A 20,910-nucleotide genomic window follows, 5' to 3' on the forward strand; every position below is an offset into this window, starting at 1 on the left:
TATTCTATTGAATTTGTGAGAATCGAATCTGTAAATTACCACGTAGTTATTACGCGTCTGATCTATCTGTGCAGAACTGCAAGAATCTGAACTAATTTCGTTGTTTGAACGTGGCGTCAGACACAGACAGTGTTGTCAGAAGTATTCTTTTTACATGAAATTTGTTCTGTGTTTATAAGTTTTTCAAGGAAACAAAAAAATAGATAAATTTCAGCTAATTAAAGCAGATTTGTAATTATTTTAAAGTCGTTTTGCATTGCCTGTTTACATTCCAAACTCTCAAATTTGACAAATTCATCGAGAGCTGTTCAAACAAACTCGAGAAATATAAAAGGACCGCAAAGAGTTAAGTTCATACGAGTGTCTATTATATACGATAATACAGAAATACAAAATAATACAAAAAAATGTCTGTAGATCACACCAAAAATTCTTGTTTTCCGTATTTTTTTTTTTTTTTTAAATGAAGATCCCGTATTGTCTGTCCCTCCGTTCGCCCGGGAGACAAAAAATTTTAAGGAATGTTTATTGGATCAGATCAAGGATGTAGAGGGACAGAAGTTATGAATTGCGTTCGTTGACGAAGGTGATCCATTCACTGAAGTGCCAGAAATTAATCATTTCCTGTTTTAACGTTGATCACTATAGACCAAAAATGGTAATAGATAGCGAGAATTTGTTTTCTACAATAAATTAAGCGTCCCAAGAGTATATTGCATCTCCATTCTAACCTCTATCTATTAAAACTGGAAGTGGTAAAAATCTACCGGTATTATCACTTCCCGTTTCAATATTAATTGAGAAAATATTACGTTATTTAAAACAAACTTTTTCTCCCGATCTACATATGACAAATTACTTGTTTTCTTATATGTTTTACACATTCTTTTACCTCACCCTAACAGCACAGGATGTGCTAAGCATGTGCCATTTAGGTGTCCCAGCTTGGCACATGTGGTATTCATGTGCTAAGTATGTACTTCAACTACCTACAGTTTTTGGTACTTGTTTCACCTAATTTATATTTGCAACTATGTACCACTAATATAGCATTTATATACCTGGCTCAGTTTCGCACTCTAACAGTCATTTGTTTTTATGTCGTCACTTGGGACATATATCTGTCATGTTCTAGGTACATCCTTTAGGTACATACTGTTTCAGATACTCTAACAACACAAGATGTGCTAGGCATGCTACATTTAGGTGTTCTAAATTCATCTCCCACATTTGATGTATTTGTTGCTTCTTTTTCTAAACGAATGTGTACTAGAAGCAACAAACGCATCAACTTTATTAGATGGCAACTGTCGCCAGTCATTTGAAAGTGAATATGGAAGAACCATGAAATAAAGTAAATAGACACTCGTCATTTTGTTACAAAATTACATGGCGAGTAGATTTTATCTGATCCCAAACGATTACCGTCGATCAACAATTTATCCCTCTACAAGTGACATTGTCTTTATCGTCTCCGTGGCCAAGTCCGTAGAGCACGCGGCTGGTAATCCAAAGGTTGGTGGTTCACGCCCACCCTGGAGTACATCTTTTTTATTTTTTTAAAAAGACTAAGTGTTTTTTAGACTCAGCTTAATGTAAACACATTACGCATATAGGCGATTTAACATAGTTTTGAGGAGTAATTTTGTGGTTCATTGACGCCTACGGCATGGGGAACATAACTAGAACATACTAGGCACGTTTCCCAGGTACACGTCAGGCATGTGCCTAGGGGCGGACATAGACTATGACCACTTGCCATCCATGTGATTTCTCTCTCAGAGGTACATAAGGCACATAACTGGGCACATTCACATGTACCTGAGGGAACATGATAGACATATGCCTGCTATGTGATTGTGTTGTTAGGGCATATACAGTATAACGTTTAATTAATAGATTTTAAATATTCTTGGCCATGACCACCCATTTTATACGCATTGTTTATCCTGATTATTACGGTATTTTTCGTGACAGCAATGACACTGTAGTCGAGATGTTCCTGAATTGTTATTTAATATGTTGCAGATGATAAAAATGTGCTGCGGCCAAAGTTTTAAAACTGAAACCTGATTAATCATGAAATAAGCCCTAAATGGGGCTTGATTTCAGGAATGTATTAATTTTACGAATTAGATACCCGAGATGGCGTGTCGCTTTTCTTCCCGACTTGAAAAATTTCGATATATGCTTTTAAAAAATCTTGTAAATAGCTCGAAAATATCCGAGAAATAATATCACTCAAATATTTGTTTTCAAATTTCGGTCCATCGTGCTCGTGGGTTTTCTCGGGGTTCTCCCGTTTCCTCCCACTTTCTTCATTCCACCATTTTCACTCATCTCTCATCATCACCGTCTCCTTTAGCCTAACCGGCATAACCGTGAGAGTAAAACTTAAAGATTTCATTTCATTTTTTCAAATTTCGGTCCTCGTTGCTAATCTAGTGGCTACCTTTGGTGCACAAGATTTCGGGATTTATTTGCAATGGGATCTTGTGTAACTAGAATTTAGGAAAGTGATCAATATTTTTTTTTGGGGGGGGGTATGGGCAATGAATTCAATAATGTAGATAAAAAAAGTTACGTTCTAAACTGTTAACCTTCTCACCATCTTTGGAAAATGTGAAAGTACGCTAGATTGTTTTGTTTTATTCCAGTTGTTATAATGACTTTCTTTCCATTATATTTTTATTTTTTATTTATTATAATGATTTTCTTTCTATTATATTTTTAATTTTTAATTATTATTATATTGATTTTCTTTCCATTATATTTTTATATTTTGTTTATACATATGACTGGCCATTACAGTCATCTATGGCCTTAGGCCTGTCACATAAGGGATGACGTCCCTCGGCAAGCACACTATCCGGTGAAGGAAGGAAGCACTCTGGGGGCTGTTTGTTAGGTATCATCCCGGCATTTGCCTGATGTGAATGAGGAAAAATCTCATTCAGAATGGTTGGGCTGAAAAAGCTGTTACACCATTTTCGACCGGGTGTTCCTGTCGGGAATCGAAACGGGTGTTCCTGTCGGGAATCGAAACCGGGACCGCTCGCACTAAAGCCGAGACAACTACGAAACGTGGGGCCATTGTTTCTATTGTAGTGAAATAAAATCTTTAAGTTTTACGTTCCACAGTTATGCCAGCTAGGCTAAAGGAGACGGCGATGATAAGAAATGAATGAAATGGTGGAATAAAGAAAGTGGGAGGAAACGGGAGAACCCCAAGAAAACCCACGCATACGGTTTTTTACCACCACCAAATTCACTTGGCGCGAGCTGGGATCGAATCAAGGACCCCATGAACCAGAGGTGAACGCTCTACCACTAAGCCATCGCGGCCCCTGTTTCTATTGTAGTTCGGTATTCAAGTCGCTTCTTTTTGATAAATTATTTTTTTTAAAAAGTCAGTAAAATTAATGAAGCATAACTTGTCCGTCAGGGAATATAACTTGCTCCTCAAGGTTAGATTAAGGATTGTCAAATGAATCATTTCTAGGACGTACAATACAGTACAGCAACCAAACGGGAAGTTAACTGTTTCGAGTATTGTGTCAACATTTCCTTTAGAGGAGTTGCATTATCAATGCGAATTCTACGGCAATTGCGTAAAAAATTTTGGAGTGATTTCACACACCACACACACAAACACAAGGCTTGGGAACAACCTCGTTAAAAGTGCAACTCTGCCGTGTGATATCATGTAATGTGAAATCAAAACCATAGAACTGTAGTGTATATATAGCGTACGTTGATCTAGTTTCGTCCCATGTTCCTAACAGTGCTTTCGAAGGCCGAAGTATAAAAAAACACACTCATGTATTGTAAAAGAAGTAAAAAAAAGTACTAAAGATAGATGAGTCTATAAAAAAAAATCAACTCACAGTGTAACTGCATCATTTGCAAGCTTTGATATATAAAGAGATATACTTTCACATAACTTTGATATCATTGATTGTTTATTTTAACGATTAAGCTCAGTTATAAAAACTCACATAATATGTATACCTGCCAACGTATATTTAAGTAACCTGAGAACGTAATGTCAGTCATAAATCATGCGTTAACTGCTCAATGTGTGGAGCTCTTTACATATGATAGACAAGAAAGTCGTTATCCTCATACATACTCAACAGTACATTGAGAAATCTTGGATTTCAAGTGCTTGAAAGGAGTTGCTTGTTTCGTCAGCCTAATATGAATAATATGATTTAGAAAACATGTTGTCAATCGTGATTTCAAGTTAATTAAGAAGCTATTCCTACCTGTTGTATTTAATAAGACAGAATACTTCGTTATTTTTTTCTTAATGTGTTACAATGTTGTTACTGCGTCATTATTTGAATTATTGTACAAAAATATTCCTTTATCTGATAATTATTTCAATAAATGCTTGCTTGCTATTCGAATAATCATTGAACAATTATTTTATCCAAATAATAATAATAATAATCGAACAGGTACTCGTTATTCGAATAACCAATCGAACAAATATCTTTTATTCAAATAATTAATCGAACAGGTATTCATTATTCGAATAATTGTTGGAATAGTTCTTTGAGTTATTATTGTGTTTAAATATTCCAGTTTCACAAGACTGTTTAAAAAAAACTTATTCAAAACTTACAATAAAGTCAGTGTTCTACAAGAAGGGTGTTTTACAACTAAAATAGATTCAAATAAGAGGTGTAGGTTTTAGCGTTTAAAAACTCCAATAGCCGAACGCTCTGGCACTATTACTAGCATTAATACCCCATAAAAACTAGAACAATTGTGCTAATATGAGTAAATCCAACATTATGTATCAATTGTTATATATCTACAGCTAAATGTTGCACAGATGCAACTTCTTTTACGAACACTTTACGTTTATAAACAAAACATTTGTTCTCCATCCACGGAGCTATCCTTAATCCAAGGATTACTAACCTCAGTTATTTTATTGATTTCTAAAATCTAAATCAGCTACATGTATATAATCTTACAGACTTATTATTACTATTCTTTATTTATTTATTTATTTATTTATTTATTTGTTTTTACCTGTTCGTGTGCAGATTTATATACAGAAATTCGTGTCCACTTTTTGCTTCTAAGATCTTGTTTTAGCCATAATTTCCTCTTCCATCGTAGTTTTTATAAAGACAAAGAAATTACGTTTAATTTTTGTGAATTTGAAATTAATTCCTTAATTTCTAAGGGGAGGTCACGATGGCTCAGAGGTAGAGCGCTTATCCCAGGTGCCGGGGTCCCTGCTTCGATCCCTGGCTAAGTTTGTGGTGGACAACATTGTTTCCTTGGATTTTCTCAGAGTACTGCCGTTTCCTCCCACTTTCTCATTCCACTAATTAGTCCATTATCATGCACTTGCTTTAATCATCGTCTCCCTTTGCCTAAAGGGCATATTCATGGAATGTTAAACTGAAAGATTTCATTTCATTTTTAATTTCTAAGGTCTTATACCTTCTGTTTGAGCGAATTTAGTATAAATACGTAGTTTATGAATCCCTGTTGGTTCAATGATAAGCGCGTTCAATGCATTATGATGATTCGGATTCCATCTTAAACTGTAGGTTTACATCCATGCGTATGTAGTCATAGTGCTGAAAATGGGTGCTAAACATAAACAAAAAAATCTGGATTTACGGCTCACGCTTATGCGCTTTAGGCCAGGGATTCTCAACCTGTGGTACTCGTACCACTGATGGTACGTGATGCGCAATTGTTAGCATGTATAACTTATGATAGTATTAATTAATAATATACTTTGGTGGTACGCCGGTGGAAAAGGTTGAGAAATCCTACTTTTATGCTACAGAAGACGGGTAATTAATGAAAGTGATTATATAATAATTAGTGGAATGATAATGTGAGAGGAAGCGGAAAAACATCAAGAACATCCAGGAACACAAAGTTGTACGCCACAAACTCGCGTGACCGGAGATCAAACTGAGGACTCCTCGCACTAGAGGGGAGATCTATAGCACTGAGTCATGTCCCTACCTCCAAATACAGTAGTTTATGGAAATTGAAATTGTTAAATGTTTCTGTTTTAAATGTTTTTTAGACAGAGTTATAATGTCACTTTAACATTGTGAAATTGGGTACTGGCAGGATATTTCTTATCTCTCGCTTAAAAATTAAAAAAAAAAATGAAAAGAAAATTAAAAGGAACGAGCCAATGATCAGTAGGGTTGTCCACGAGACAAGACGAGACGAGACAGAGTTTTATATATATTTTATATATAAAATAGAAGCAGATACACTTTCTGAGATTAGACGTGTCACTTTCTTGACATCTTTTCTTGATGACACCAGGGCCGGATTAATGGGGGGGGGCTTAGGTGGGCCTCCAGATGGACGAAGGGCTCCACTCTGATAAAAATCTCAACTGGCTGTCTGAAAAGAATCGCACAAGATATAATCATCATCATAAAATAAAATAGACCAAAAATATGGAATATTTCTTCGTTTGTTGCATACACCGTCTTTAGAATTAGCATTAATCAGTTTTTAAAAAGAACGAATATAATGCGTGAGAATCGTGACTTATATTTTCTCGTTGAGTAGAAGTGTTCTGCAGTTTTGTGTAATTATATTATATCCAGTCCCAATCCGTCAGAAAAAATTTAAGTCACTGTATAGATGCACAATAGGTTATGTTCCTTTTATGTCAACAAATTCCGTCTGTTTATAAACTCGGTATGCGTGGAGTCGGGTAGATTTTTAGACCACAATAATAGGCGATTGACTTCAATTCAAATACATTTGTGCGGTGACCAGTTTTCTTGACTTCCAGGATGTGATAGAGGACTTTGCCAGGACGAAAGCTAGGAAAAGAAATTTTTGAGGTACTCATTTTTTTATTTACTACATTTATATAATAGGGTAACTTTGTGTGTTTTTTCAGCATTTGGAAAGTTCTATTATCACCTAATGTATGGCATGGTTGATGTCGTAGAACTACGTGTATTCCCTTAACTTTCCTACTGTACTTTGACAGAAGTGTATTAGGCGAAGTCAGCAGGGGCCACATATTTTTTTTCTAGCCTGGACGAGACAACCTCAATTCTTATCGTGTAGACAGCCCTATTGCCCAGATCGAAATCACAACAAAGTATGAAATGAAATCTTTCTCTTAAGAGTCTTCATCCCGGCGAAATTAAAATACCGCTAATTTTACAGTAATTATCTGATATCTTCAAATAGATAAAAGATAATCGAACTGTGGAACAAGAGCACTCTAGACAATATTATTTTACATGAGAAACCGTTATCACGACTCACTTATCTGCTTTCGATTTTCAGCCATTTTGAAAATCGCATTTATTCTCGCGTTTCTAAACAGCTGAAAACGGAAAGCCACTAGGTGACTTGTGATAACGGTACCTCACGCAAAATAATATTGTCTAGGGCGCTCTTGTTCCATATTTCAATTATCTTTTATCTATTTGAAGATATCACATAATTACTGTAAAATTAACGGTATTTTAATTTCGCCGGGATGAAGACTCTTAAAATCCGTAGTTGTGCTATGTCGACCAAAGGAAATGAATAGTAAATGGAAGTAAGTGTGAAGAAACAATTGGTGGAATGCCAGAGACCCCCTTGAAAAATCACAGACCCAATAGTTTTTCGGCAGACGCTTACATGATCTGAATTCCTAACGAGGTACTTCGGAATATGTGTCTGTTATAGGCGAATTCTAAAAATGAAATAGACCCAACTCATACATGCACAAAACGCAGAATTTATACAGAATGATAAAAAGAATCCGTGATATGCTTCTACCGTGCAATTGCAGGAGAGCTGCAACCCTCAATACATAGATGAATAATAGGTGGTACAACTACTGCTTTTCGCTTGCTGTCGATTTAGTGCTTTCTCCTCCCCTATTTTTTTCCCCTTGGACAGCTACATGGTTCAACTCAACACGTTAGCGAATAATTTGATGATAATAAAGGATGTATAAAAAATTAGAAAGTAAATCAGATAGTGTCTGCAAAGTGTTCTCTTTTCAGAACTTTTCTTTATACGTCACAGATGTGGGTGCGCAGTTTATGTTGTAATTAGTCGATTGCATTGACCTCTCAGCATCCAATGCTATATGGAACATGAATCTACATCGTAACGTGCTATCCGAACTACGTGAGCTTCCACCAGAAATCAAACCCGTACGGCTCTGTAAGAGCATAAACTATGTCCAGTTTATTAACATTGAGAAATTAAGAAATATTGTGACTAGCTCATGGTATTACAAAACGGAAAGAAGTATGACTAGTCAGAATTGTTTGTATCCAGTAGTGTTTGGTTAGCAAAGAGTTGACATCGCCAGTATTTGTAGCTTTTTAACCTAGAGGTCGCTATCCCTTCTATTAATTCCAGTAGTTTTTTCTATTGCCTCACTATGTTGGATCAGCTCTGGAAATCTTTAGCCATCAAGAATCGTGGCATATTCGCATATAGTATGCGAATTAACGCAACAGCCCTCTTCATTGGTCTAGGCTAGCGAGTAGCCTCTTTGGTACACAGGGTCCCTGGATCTATTCCCGGTGGGAGAATATTGTAAGTTTAACTCATCACTATGGTTCGGATTCCATTTTAAACTGTAGGTCCACGCTGATATAGGCTCAGTGCTGAAAAGAAACACTAAACTGCTCTTCCTCCTCCTCCTTCTCCTCCTCCTCCTCCTCCTCCTCCTCCTCCTCCTCCTCCTCCTACTACTACTACTACTACTACTACTACTACTACTACTACTACTAATAATAATAATAATAATAATAATAATAATAATAATAATAATAATAATAATAATAATAATAATAATACAGTTCAAAATACAGTAAATATGATTGACTTTTAGATTGGGCACATTTGCAATACAAATATCAATATTAGGATTTAGCACCCCTTTCAGCAGCGAGGCTATATGAGACAGGGACTTACAACTTAATGTGGGGTCTGAACAACATTTGGAAAGTACTCTTAGGGTAGCTAGGACCAATGTATTTAAAGCTACGATCCTGACATCCTCTTGGTAGAACTAAAAAAAAAAAAAATGCTCAAAAATTCCCCAATCAAAATAGCCTTTCACGGTATTCGAACTTACCCAAACTGATTACAAAACGAAGAAGCTATCCTTTAATCCGTACCACTTTAATTTACTATATGATTAACATATACGAATGATCGAAGGACTTTTTTTTTTCTCTGTATTCAATAAAATGTTAGTTCAATGAGGAATGGCTTCCGAATAAGGCCATAAGAAGTAAAAAGTAGTCCATTTGCCTTGTTTTTGACACAAGTCTGCATCTAATCTCGTAACCAAATAATTGTGTTCCGAAAAATACGTATGTTTATGTCTTTTAAGTGGTAAAGTGTTACATTGACATGCTGTAACTGTTTATGTATTGCAGGAATTCAGATTGTGTACGTCGGGGGAGGAGGAAAAAGGCTACCAAAAAGTGTTTGTTGTTGCTTAGCGATGTATAAAACCTGTCGGTTTCTCTCCTTCTTCCTTGTTCCCCTCTCTTTCCCCTCTCTTTGCTCTCTCTCTCAGTCCACTTGGGGAAACGGTCGGGTTGCCAGGTTCTGTTTAATTTTCATCTATGAGGATTTTATTTTTTTAATATTATTCAACACCCTTCCTATGGGACTGATATCCTTCTATCTGGTCTAGTTACTAGGATACATGCCTTTGATGCATTCAGTTTTTGGGTTGATTCGCGGTGCAACAGTGTTGAATGCACTAGACGTTCAAATCCCATTATAAACTGTAGGCTTCTCCTATTGCTTATAAAAGACATAAATACTTATTTAATTTTAATGTAATCATTTTTAATGATTCTCGATGACCTGTACTCACTATGATACATATATATATATATATATATATATATATATATATATATATATATATATATATATATATATATATATATATGTATGTATAAACTTATGGTCGTCTGTAAGCAGTCTTTCCTAATCAGTACGTCGCGATTTTTAGAATTTATAAATAATTCATATACTATCCAGTATGTCTAGATATGAAAAAGTCGATCATTTCAAATATGTGGGAAGTATTTTGACGAAAGGAACGTATTGCACCAAAGAGATCAGGTCGAGGATTGCCATAGCCAAAGAAGCATTCAACAAGAAAAGATCACTCTTAACAATCAGCCTTAATATTGGACTAAGGAAAAAAATGGTTAAATATTGGAGTATTGGACTTTATGGTTCAGAGGTTTGGACATTACGTAAGTTAGAGAAGAAATATTTAGAGAGCTTCGAAATGTGATGTTGGGGAAAGAGGAGAAGATAACAATGGACAGAAAGAGTAACAAACGAAGATGTTTTAAAACGAATAGGAGAGAAGAGGACGCTTCTAGCCACCATGCTTCGAAGAAAGGCTAATTGGATTGGACACATTTTGTGAAAAAATTGTCTTCTTCATACTGCCGTAGAAGAAAAAGTGGAAGGAAAGCGAGGAATAGGAAGAAGAACAAAAGTGATTGATGATTTTGAAAAATAGAAGAAAATTTGGGAGTTAAAAGAGGAAGCTAAAGATCGAGAAACATGGAAGAAACATTTCGAGGTCCAAACTGAAAATTAAGAAGGAGAAAAGAAAAAAATACCCTCATTAGTTCTAGGACCTGCCAAAAGGAAGAATACTTAATAATAATAAAGTCTATTATAAGAGTAAACGTTGTATTATGACATATTTTTTCTCGTGAAGCCCTTAAAGACAAGTTAAATCAATTTTAAGACAGATTGCACCAATCAATACCTGCAACGGCAGCAATACTGCTCAGTTGAGTTAACTATTTGTGTGTTACCTTTTTATGCAATACCAAGGTTAGAGCTCCCTCGTGGCTAAGCGGTTAACGTACACTCTTTTGGCGTGGGAAATCTAGGTTCGATTTCACGGTGGGAACTCACGTGGTTCAGATTCCACGTTAAGTTGTAGGTCCATGTCTCAAATAGCCTCGCTTCTGAGACGGACGGTACACCCAAAAATTACATTACAATGAAAGACATGACCTACTATGAAAGTTGACTCCCAACCACGACCGGGACTCTCTCTCTCTCTGACTTTTAGAATAAACTTCGTAATCTTTACCTTGGAAAATTTACCGCTTTAGAAATGAGTTAAGTAATACAGTATCAAGACGTATGAATTATTATAAGTTAATACTCAAATCTTGAAATGAAGTAAAATATTTAATTTAACGTTCCATGGTTATGCCCTTTAGGCTAAAGAAAACGGATGATTAACTTTCGTGGGCCCCATTTTTCAGGAAATGATAGGACGACATATAATCTAGTTTACGTTTAGATCTAGATTGTTTGATTTAAGATAAGTTTAAAGCATATATTACATAGACGTCGATTCTAAGGAACTGAGCCCCCTGAAAATTTGCGTGCCCTGAGGATCTAGATATTTTTCCTTGGATATCTAACAACGAAAAACAGATATCAGAGCACCTGCCTCCGAAAGATAGGTATTCTGATATCAGCGCCGATGATTTACAGTGGCATAATTTCTTTGTAAATAGATACAATGGTAGGATATGGAATCTTTTATATAAATAAAAATGAAAGTGATTATGATTGTGACTTAATAACTCAAACCATCCGACTGATCTTGATCAAATTTTCAACATAGGTTGGGACTGGAATGGTTTTTATCATTCCACTTTGACGGTACAACTTAGAGGAGGGGGAGATACATAAAATGATCGAAAATGACTGATATTAGTGTCGAATCCATAGTTTTTGGGGTCGCTGAGATGAACCGTGACATTTCCGATGCCGTTTAAAATCCAAATTCAGTTCTCATTCAATGGTAAAAGTGCGGGGGAACGCGGGGGGCGCCGTCCCTCTACCTCCAAAAAATATGTAGGGCGTTCCCCCAATTCCTAAGAAATTACAATGGACAAAGATAGGGAGGGGGACGGCGTACCTTTACAGATCCACTTTTACCCCTTCCCCCATTAGTGGGGATGGTGACATAAAAATAATTGAAAATGTCCGATATTAGTGTCAAATTCATACTTTTGGGTCCCTAAGTTGATTGGTGAGAGTTTTGTACCCTTTATGTCCAAAATGAAACGTATTATTTCCGTGCGAAGGACAGTCATTCTGCTAGTAGTACATATTGAGCTGTCCTTACACAAATGAAACATCTCGAAGTTTTGTGCAACACATAAAACATGTATGGGTTTGTTGTCCATCTAGCCCTACTTACTAGCATTGGTCACTAGTTGTTTAACATCGTTGACAGTTCACACAAATTGTTACTTCTGGATGCACAATAAAGATTACAGGCTAATAAAAGCCGATGTTGTGGTGGTAATTGTTGCTTCTGTTTTCTGCATTGTATTATATTTATTTTCAAACAAAGTATTTGAGTGCAGTATTGACGGAAGAGAAGCAAATACCTTTCAAATTAAAAAATGGTAGAGGAGGGCACGGTGACTCAGTGGTAGGGCGCTTACTTCTGATGCGTGGGGTCCGTGGTTCGATTCCCAGCCAGCTTGTGGTGGACAACATCGTGCCCACTCCCGTTTCCTCCCACATTTTGATTTCAACAACTCTTCCATCATCCTTCACTTGTCTTAATCATCCGTCTTGGTTAGTCTAAATGAAAGTCGTGGGACGTTAAACTGAAAGATTTCATTTCATTTTAAAGAAAATGGAAGAGAAGTTGGAAAACGTAACCAACCGCCATCAATATACTTACTTAATAGAGGCTCAAAACGAAAATAAATTGTTTGAGTGCAATTACCATTCCTGTGATGAAAAAAAAAAATCAGCTGGATTGGGAATAACTCTTCCCAGTAGAGCAAATAAGAACATCTTTGCTGGGAAGAATCATTCCCACAGCCCACTAGAGGGTTAATGAAACCAAATGAATATGAAAGAGATTTTGGAATGAGAATGTGGGGGATAACCCACGGACAAGGATTTTGTTGTCTACAAATTTACATGGCCTTAAATTGAAACAGGGTGTCGTCGCACCAGAAATGATAACCCTACCACTGAACCATTGTGTCCTTCGCTTTATTGATTTGCCGTATATTGTATACTAACATTTGTCTAATTTAATTCTATTACGTATAATAACACTTTCTTTTTTAAACTATGGCCCGTACCTTAGTGAAATTCTCCTTTAAAAAATTACAAATTTGTATAGATGTAGTAAGATTTCCTGGATTCGCCTGTAGAATCTCGTAAAGAAGTAACCATTTTCATTTTACAGAATTAGGTTTACTTTCAAATTTTTAGGAAGCCAATACTAATACACTTCCAATAGAGAAATAAGGACGAAGCTGGAGGGTATTTTTTTTTTAATCGCTATCTATTACTAACATTGCTCTGCGAAAATCCAATATTGAAATCGGTCTATCATTTCCGGTTTAAATAGAGGAAGGGATAATGGCAGATATGAATTCAAGAGTAGGTTGAATTCCTGTCATAAGCAGTTTTTAGCTATCTCTTACCTTTTTTTTTTTTAACTCTTTCGGGAAATAATTTCTAGTTATCTCTTACCACGTTTGCTCTCTGGGGAAACTGTTTCTAGCTATCTCTTATCAGTTTTTCTCTGTGGAAAAACAATTTCTAGCTATCTCTTGCTAGTTTTGCTGCATGGAAAAAATACTCTAGCTATCTATTACCAGTTTTGCTCTGTAGAAAAACAATTTCTAGCTATCCCTGACCACTTTAGCTGCATGAAAAAGCAATTTCTATTTCTCATCATTTTTGCTTTATGAGAATCCAGTTTCTTTCTATCTCTTATCAGTGTAGCTGCATTAAAAAACCGTTTCCATTTCTCACTACTTTTACTCTTTGGGAATCCAATTTCTAGCTATCTCTTACCACTTTAGTTGGGTGGAAAAGCAATTCTATTTCTCATCACTTTTGCTTTATGAGAATCCAATTTCTTACTATATTTTATCAGTGTAGCTGCATTGAAAAACCGTTTCCATTTCTCACTACTTTTACTCTTTGGGAATCCAATTTCTAGCTATCTCTTACCACTTTAGTTGGGTGGAAAAGGAATTCTATTTCTCACCACTTTTGCTTTATGAGAATCCAATTACTTACTATCTCTTATCAGTGTAGCTGCATTGAAAAACCGCTTCCATTTCTCACTACTTTTACTCTTTGGGAATCCAGTTTCTAGCTATCTCTTACCACTTTAGTTGGATGGAAAAGCAATTCTATTTCTCACCACTTTTGCTTTATGAGAATCCAATTACTTACTATCTCTTATCAGTGTAGCTGCATTGAAAAACCGTTTCCATTTCTCACTACTTTTACTCTTTGGGAATCCAATTTCTAGCTATCTCGTACCACTTTAGTTGGGTGGAAAAGCAATTCTGTTTCTCACCACTTTTGCTTTGTGAGAATCCAATTTCTTACTGTCTCTTACTGTAGTTGCATTGAAAATCCGTTTCCATTTCTCACTACTTTTACTCTTTGGGAATCCAATTTCTAGCTATCTCGTACCACTTTAGTTGGGTGGAAAAGCAATTCTATTTCTCACCACTTCAATCCAATCGTTATAGGAATCCATTTTCTTACTATCTCTGATCATTTTAGCCACATTGAAAAACAGTTTCTGTTTCTCATCACTTTTGCTTTTTGGGAATCCAATTTCTAGCTATCTCATGCCATTTTAGCCGCATTGAAAAGCAATTTTTATTTCTCACCACTTTTGCTTTATGGCTATCCAATTTCTTGCTATCTCTTATCACTTTAGTCACATTGAAAAACAATTTCTATTTCTCGCCACCTTTACACTATGGGAATCCAATCTGTAGCTATCTCTTTCCACATTAGCTGTATGGAAAATTCAATTTCTGGCTATCTCTTACCATTTTTGCAATATGGGGAATCAATTTTGAAATTGGAATTGTATACTTCTACTTCTTCTGGTTTCAGTACAAGTTGAGGGTAAAGATATGACCTATTCTTGAGATGCAAAGCCCATATAAGAAAGAAAAGAAAACTACGTACCTCCAAACTTTCTCTATCTCTCATCGTCTTTGGTCTGATACCTGTTGACAAACGGACCAACTCGTTCTACTAGGCATCTTATATTTTCACATAACATAGTTTGGAATAGGATTGAACGTAGAACAAGAGTTGAGACTGTCTCGTCTCGAAAAGATGTAATGAAATTGATGTATCGACTTAGAAGGTATATCTGTTTCTATTGAAAGAATTCTGTTTCGTCTCGTCTCGTGGAGAACTCTAGTTTGGAAGACTAAAAACCATTGAATTTTCGGTGTATAATTTATTTATTTATTAACAGACGAAACAGATCTGATATCTGATATTAAAATCTGATATCTTGGATTCAGGACAAACATTTTTAGTAAGAAAAGGGTCATGTGACATGCCGTTTCGGAGTAGGTTTTCACTACAAACACAAATGAGACGTTATTTCCAACTAATCTCTTGTTCATTTAATAGTTCATTTACCTTCATAACATATGTATATTGAGCAGGGGCGCACCAACGGGGATCAACCGGGTCCTGACCTCCCAAAACTCCCTTACTCAACATGCAGTTATACATTTTATCAATAAAACTATAATTGTTTAACAGAGAAATGATTGATGTAGCATGAAAATTTGATCGTTATTCTTTCTCTTATATATATATAAAAAAATAGTTATATATATTCACGAAGAAATTAAATGTCGATTAAAAGCAAGGAATTCATGTTATTATTCAGTTCAAAATCTCTTGTCGTAGCGAATTATGTCGAGAAATTTGAAGCTTAAAATATATAAATCGATACACATGCCTGTTGTTCTGTATGGATGTGAGACATGGTCACTTACTGTGAGGGAAGAACATAGACTGAAAGTATTTGAGAACAAGATCCTGAGACAAATGTTCGGACCTAAGAGGAACGGGAATGGGGAATGGCGGAAACTTCATAACGAGGAAGTACCTAATTTATATCGTTTACCAAACATTGTTACGGTCATCAAATCTAGGATGCTCAGGTGGGTAGGTCATGTAGCCAGAATGGAAGAAAGTAGGAACGCTTTCAAAGTTTTAACTGGAAATCCGATTAGGAAAACGACCATTAGGAAGACCTAGGTGTAGATGGAAGTATAATGTTAAGATGGATTTCTCAGAAATAGGAATACAAAATAGAAACTGGACCCAGTTGGCTAAGGATAGAAGTCAATGGAGAGCTTTTGTGAACGCGGCATTGAACCTTAGTGTTCCATAGGTCATAAAGTTAGTTAGTTATTGAAGTTTAGCGTCCCTTCTCAGTACCGAATCTGTATGAGATGTGATCTACAGTTTAAGATGGAATCCGAACCACCGTAGTGCGTTCAGTCATATCCCACCAAAAATCGAACCTAGGACCAGGTACACCAAATGCATTCTAGTCACTGAATTACTGGGGAGGGCATTGTGTATAATTTATACTCTTATGTATGCGAAAGGCCAGAATGATATTTTATGCAACTCGCGACAGAAAATATTTAATACTGTTTACATTAACGAAACGGAACACCTTTCACATTATAATTAATGGATCATTATGCATAATGAATCATGATATCCCGCTTATTACTTTGACGTGTAACATCCTGTACGGATGAATTGTCTCATCTTTTTGGTATCCTCTCTACATTTTATTATGAATGCAGTAAATAAATAATACAATCACACAGTAAAAATATAGCTAATATTATGTAAGAATTGTGCATATGTGAATTGTAATAATTATATATTTAATATTTCTTTTTCTGTCGGATATGTTCCATGTTAAGTTTCCTGTGTAATTCCTTCTGTAAAGGCAAATATTACTTGACGGGAAGAAAATATCAAAATAATAGTTGTGAAGAGAAAAATTCAAAAAATATATATATTAACGATTTCCTTTTAATATTTAGTGACGTTTAGAAAAAGTAAATTTACCTATTATGGATCTTTTCCTTAGCTGCTTTTTCCCCTTCCGAGTTCCGGACACTTCGATTTTTGTTTGCGCGCAATGAAATCAGGACATGTACTTGCCAACCCTGTCGGCGACAGGTAGATCAGCCGCTGCAGTCGTGAGAAGCTATAACACAAGAAAAGAGACATACGGTCCTCGTTTCGTGGACGAGGCTGGTTCATGTTTTTGTATCTCTCGCTGCTCTCAAGTGCGAGAGAGAGAGGATTGTCTCAACGTGTAGCAGCGACACAGAACATATTTCCGCGTTGCCGATAACACAACCAGCATCGAGTGTGTGCTCGGCTTTATTAGTGTGATAACGAAATATGTAGTGAAGTGTCTTTGATGGTTTTAAGCGTTGGATGTGACGTTGGCGTACAATGCAACTTTAAAACAATGTGCTTGAACTTAAGTACTTTATAAAAATACACCACTTTTCAGATTGGTGTATACAAGATTTTTTTTTAAAAAACCAATATACATATTTATAATGGTGGCTTTCCAAGAAGAATTACCATCCGAAGGTGAGGATACGCATGAATCAAGGCCGTTCGTGTCGGAACATCACGGTGTCGGTAGCGATGGGTCATCAACAGATCCTGAAGAAAATAATTGTGATAGTAGGCCAAATGCTTCCAAGGTAAGAATTTATCTTTATTATAAATTCACCCGTACTGTGCAAGAAAGCTTTGGTAACATGTTATATAATCGAATTTTTAAAGCGCATAATTCTAGAATACTGCAGTGAAGTCTCTAAAAAAATTTGTTAATTATTTTTTATCTCTGTACGCCAAAGGAAGCGAATGAGCAAGTTAGTGAATGTTAGAAGAATTGGTAAATTGAAGTACAAACGAACGAGAAAATCCCAAGAAAAACCACAATACGACTTTACAGCGTACTAACTCATATGCCCCCCTAGGATCGAACTAGGAGCTATGTAGAGAGGTGAACGATATGCGACAGGAACTTCGTAAGTCTTCATTGTTAAATGCCTATTGATGCCAATTTTAAGTACAACAACCTGCGTTCGATTCTCTAATTCAATGGCTGAATGTATATATTTCAACGAACTTAAAAAGTTCGTTGTTGAATTCTCTTTGTCTGTCTGTCTGTGTCTGTTAGTTGCAAAATTTTCAATTTTGAGCCCTCCATTCGATAGAACATCAAAAACTATCCGAAAGAAGTGATGGAACTTTTCACGTCACTCTTACCGTTCTCGAGATATTGGAAAAAAAAAAAAAAAGATTTCGGAAAATTTAAGGAGCCATATCTCGGGAACCATTAAGTCATAGAGAGATCATATTGGTGTTGATCAATACCTAACAGGATGGTGAACATTTTGGTATCAACTAGTAGCTCATAGCCACTGGCCAACTGGGCACCGTTCCCCAGATATTGACCCATAAAGTTCGGATTTCGGGAGACTTAAGGAGCCGTATCTCGGGAACCATGTCATAGAGAGAGGATATTTTGCGAATTTTTCAATTTTGACCATGTGTCTTCGTAAAACTGCATATCGTACAACGTTTTAATAGCACTCTTAAACAAAACATGTGGAAAAAATTTAGTACTCAAGGAAAGTATAAATGGATAGATACATTACAAGAATTATTTAATGAGTATAATAATAAAGTACATAGAACAATTGGAATAAATCTGTAGAAGTCAGTAAGAAAAATTAATTCTTTTTAAGTTCGTTCTGGCAATGCTCTTGGAGCATTCTCAACTAGTTTAACACTGAATATACTGCAAACTGTTGAATGCGTTAGCATGCAGTGGCAAAATTACTGTAAACTTGACAGTGGCGTTTCATGAAGTCAGTAGTGTTGTAATACTAGAAATTTTTAGTGGGTTTGCACTGTAGATCGTTTTCAAAAGTATAGCTTATATCTATCCCCATATTTTCGTTAACTGAGATGACTGTATGGTGGGTTACAAATATTCGTAGATGGTGTATGTTGTATATTCCCAAATACGCTCCAATACTTCCCTGCATGAAGTACATTTGAAGTATACCAGAGCAGAATATGCTATTTTGCACTATGATATAATAACATTTCTTACTTGCATGATCATATTTTTAATAATAATAATAATAATAATAATAATAATAATAATAATAATAATAATAATAATAATAATAATAATAATAATAATAATAATAATAATAATAATAAAAATAATGTTTTGATTATAGCGCTCGGAACAGCGATCAGCGAAATATAACAATTTGTCAAAATCAAAAATTAGTACGTTCAAATGTATAAATATTAAAAGAGAGGGAAAAAAAACGATCGCTTATATCGTCCCTCTCGAGACAAAAGGGCGTATCTCATTTTCTTAACTTTTCCAGGAGACAAGTTTAAACATTTTCTTATTATTTATTCTTTCGTCGTCTTTCAAAATTTAGTTTGATATCCTTCGTTTCAACTATATAACTTATGAGATCACATTAAAGTTTGACAGAACAAGATAGAATAAATTTATAATATCGTCTTTAAACTTGTTTCGTAGAAAACTTGAAAAAATGAGATACGCCCCTTTGTCTCGAGAGGGACGATATATTATAGCTTGGAATTCATCATAATTTACATATTGATACATACTACATACTGCTCACTTACTACATACTTTGTTGTTCATTTAAATATATGAAAGTACATTTATCGTAATATTTTTGTTGGGCCGCGGTGGCTCAGTGGTAGAGCGTTCACCTCTGGTGCAAGGGATCCTTGGTTCAATCCCAACTCGCACCAGGTGAGCTTTGTGGTGGACAAACACCGTGTATGTGGGTTTTTCTCGGGATTCTCCCGTTTTCTCTCACTTTCTTCATTCCACCATTTCATTCATTTCTCATAATCACCGTCTCCTTTAGCGTAGCCAACATAACCGTGGGACGTAAAACTTAAAGATTTTCATTTCATTATTTTTATTAATTTCCTTGAGCTTTTTTTTTTTTTTAATGATAGTTTCTTAGCAACCTACCGAAAATAGACCTAGTATACCTATCAAGATAGTCATTCCTATATTGTTGTAACATCAGGAAACTTTGTTTTCAAAGCTTTATAATAGTGTCTCACTGTACACGCGTCTATCTTTCAAAAAAGTCAAGTTTTATAAATGTTATCCGTTGTAAGTAATTATAAACGATAAAATCTTATCTAGTTTTGAAAGATAAGTATTTAATAAAACTGTAAGGTTTAGATAAAGGTGTTTGGAAAACTTTCAGGGATATGTTGCACATATTGTTTTATTACGATCAAAATTATAACTTGTGATGTTGCAGCATGAAATTCTACATCTGAAGTTCATTCTCATAAATTAAAGTGAACACAAAAGAGTATTTAATAAAACTTTGTGTTCACTTTAGTTTATGAGAATGAACTTCAGCTGTAGAGTTTCATGCTCAACAACATAAGTTATAATTTTGATCGTAATTAAACAATATGTTCAACATATCCTTGAAAGCTTTCCAAACACCTTTATATAAACCTTACAGATTTTGTACACAAAAAATGTCCTTGTTAGTATATTAGCTTGTTCCGTGGTACACAGAGGTGCAATGGAACTTTTGAGGGAAGAGCGACGCTCTAGTACAGAGTCAGGAAAAAATACTTGCTTGTTTGGATCAAAATATCCAAAATATTTCAATCAAAAATTTTCTTGTACGGGAGAACTATATGCAGAGCAGCCAAACCCAAACTGTCACTTCACTCAGTACGATATGCTTGTTCCGTAGAAAATACGAAAACTCGATTTAGGGACCGTTCAAACATTTTGTGGCCCCTAATCCAAAAAAGCATCAAAAGATCCAATATATTTTAATAAAAAATTTTCTTGTATTCCTTGTAAGTGGAGAACTACATATAGTTTAGCCAAACTCAAACTATCACTTAACTCAGTGTGATGTGTTTATTCTGTAGAAAACTCGATTTAGG

The 20,910-nt window shown here is 35.4% G+C and overlaps 1 protein-coding gene across 3 annotated transcripts in view; it reads left to right on the forward strand.

Moving 5' to 3' along the window:
• Positions 1-20,910, forward strand: part of LOC145669684 (uncharacterized) — an 824,581-nt gene that overhangs the window by 676,172 nt on the left and 127,499 nt on the right. The window contains exon 1 of one of the 3 annotated variants that reach the window (XM_081737958.1): positions 17,199-17,612. The exons of the other annotated variants lie outside the window; for them this stretch is intronic. Within the exon in view, the coding sequence (XP_081594084.1) occupies positions 17,463-17,612 (150 nt within the window). The 5' untranslated portion in view covers positions 17,199-17,462. Of the gene's footprint in view, positions 1-17,198; positions 17,613-20,910 lie in introns of those variants that run through there. 3 annotated transcript variants of the gene reach the window in all.

The sequence above is a fragment of the Thermobia domestica genome, chromosome 14 (assembly GCF_964235325.1).
Source record: "Thermobia domestica chromosome 14, izTheDome1.hap1.1, whole genome shotgun sequence".
NCBI lineage: Eukaryota > Metazoa > Arthropoda > Insecta > Zygentoma > Lepismatidae > Thermobia > Thermobia domestica.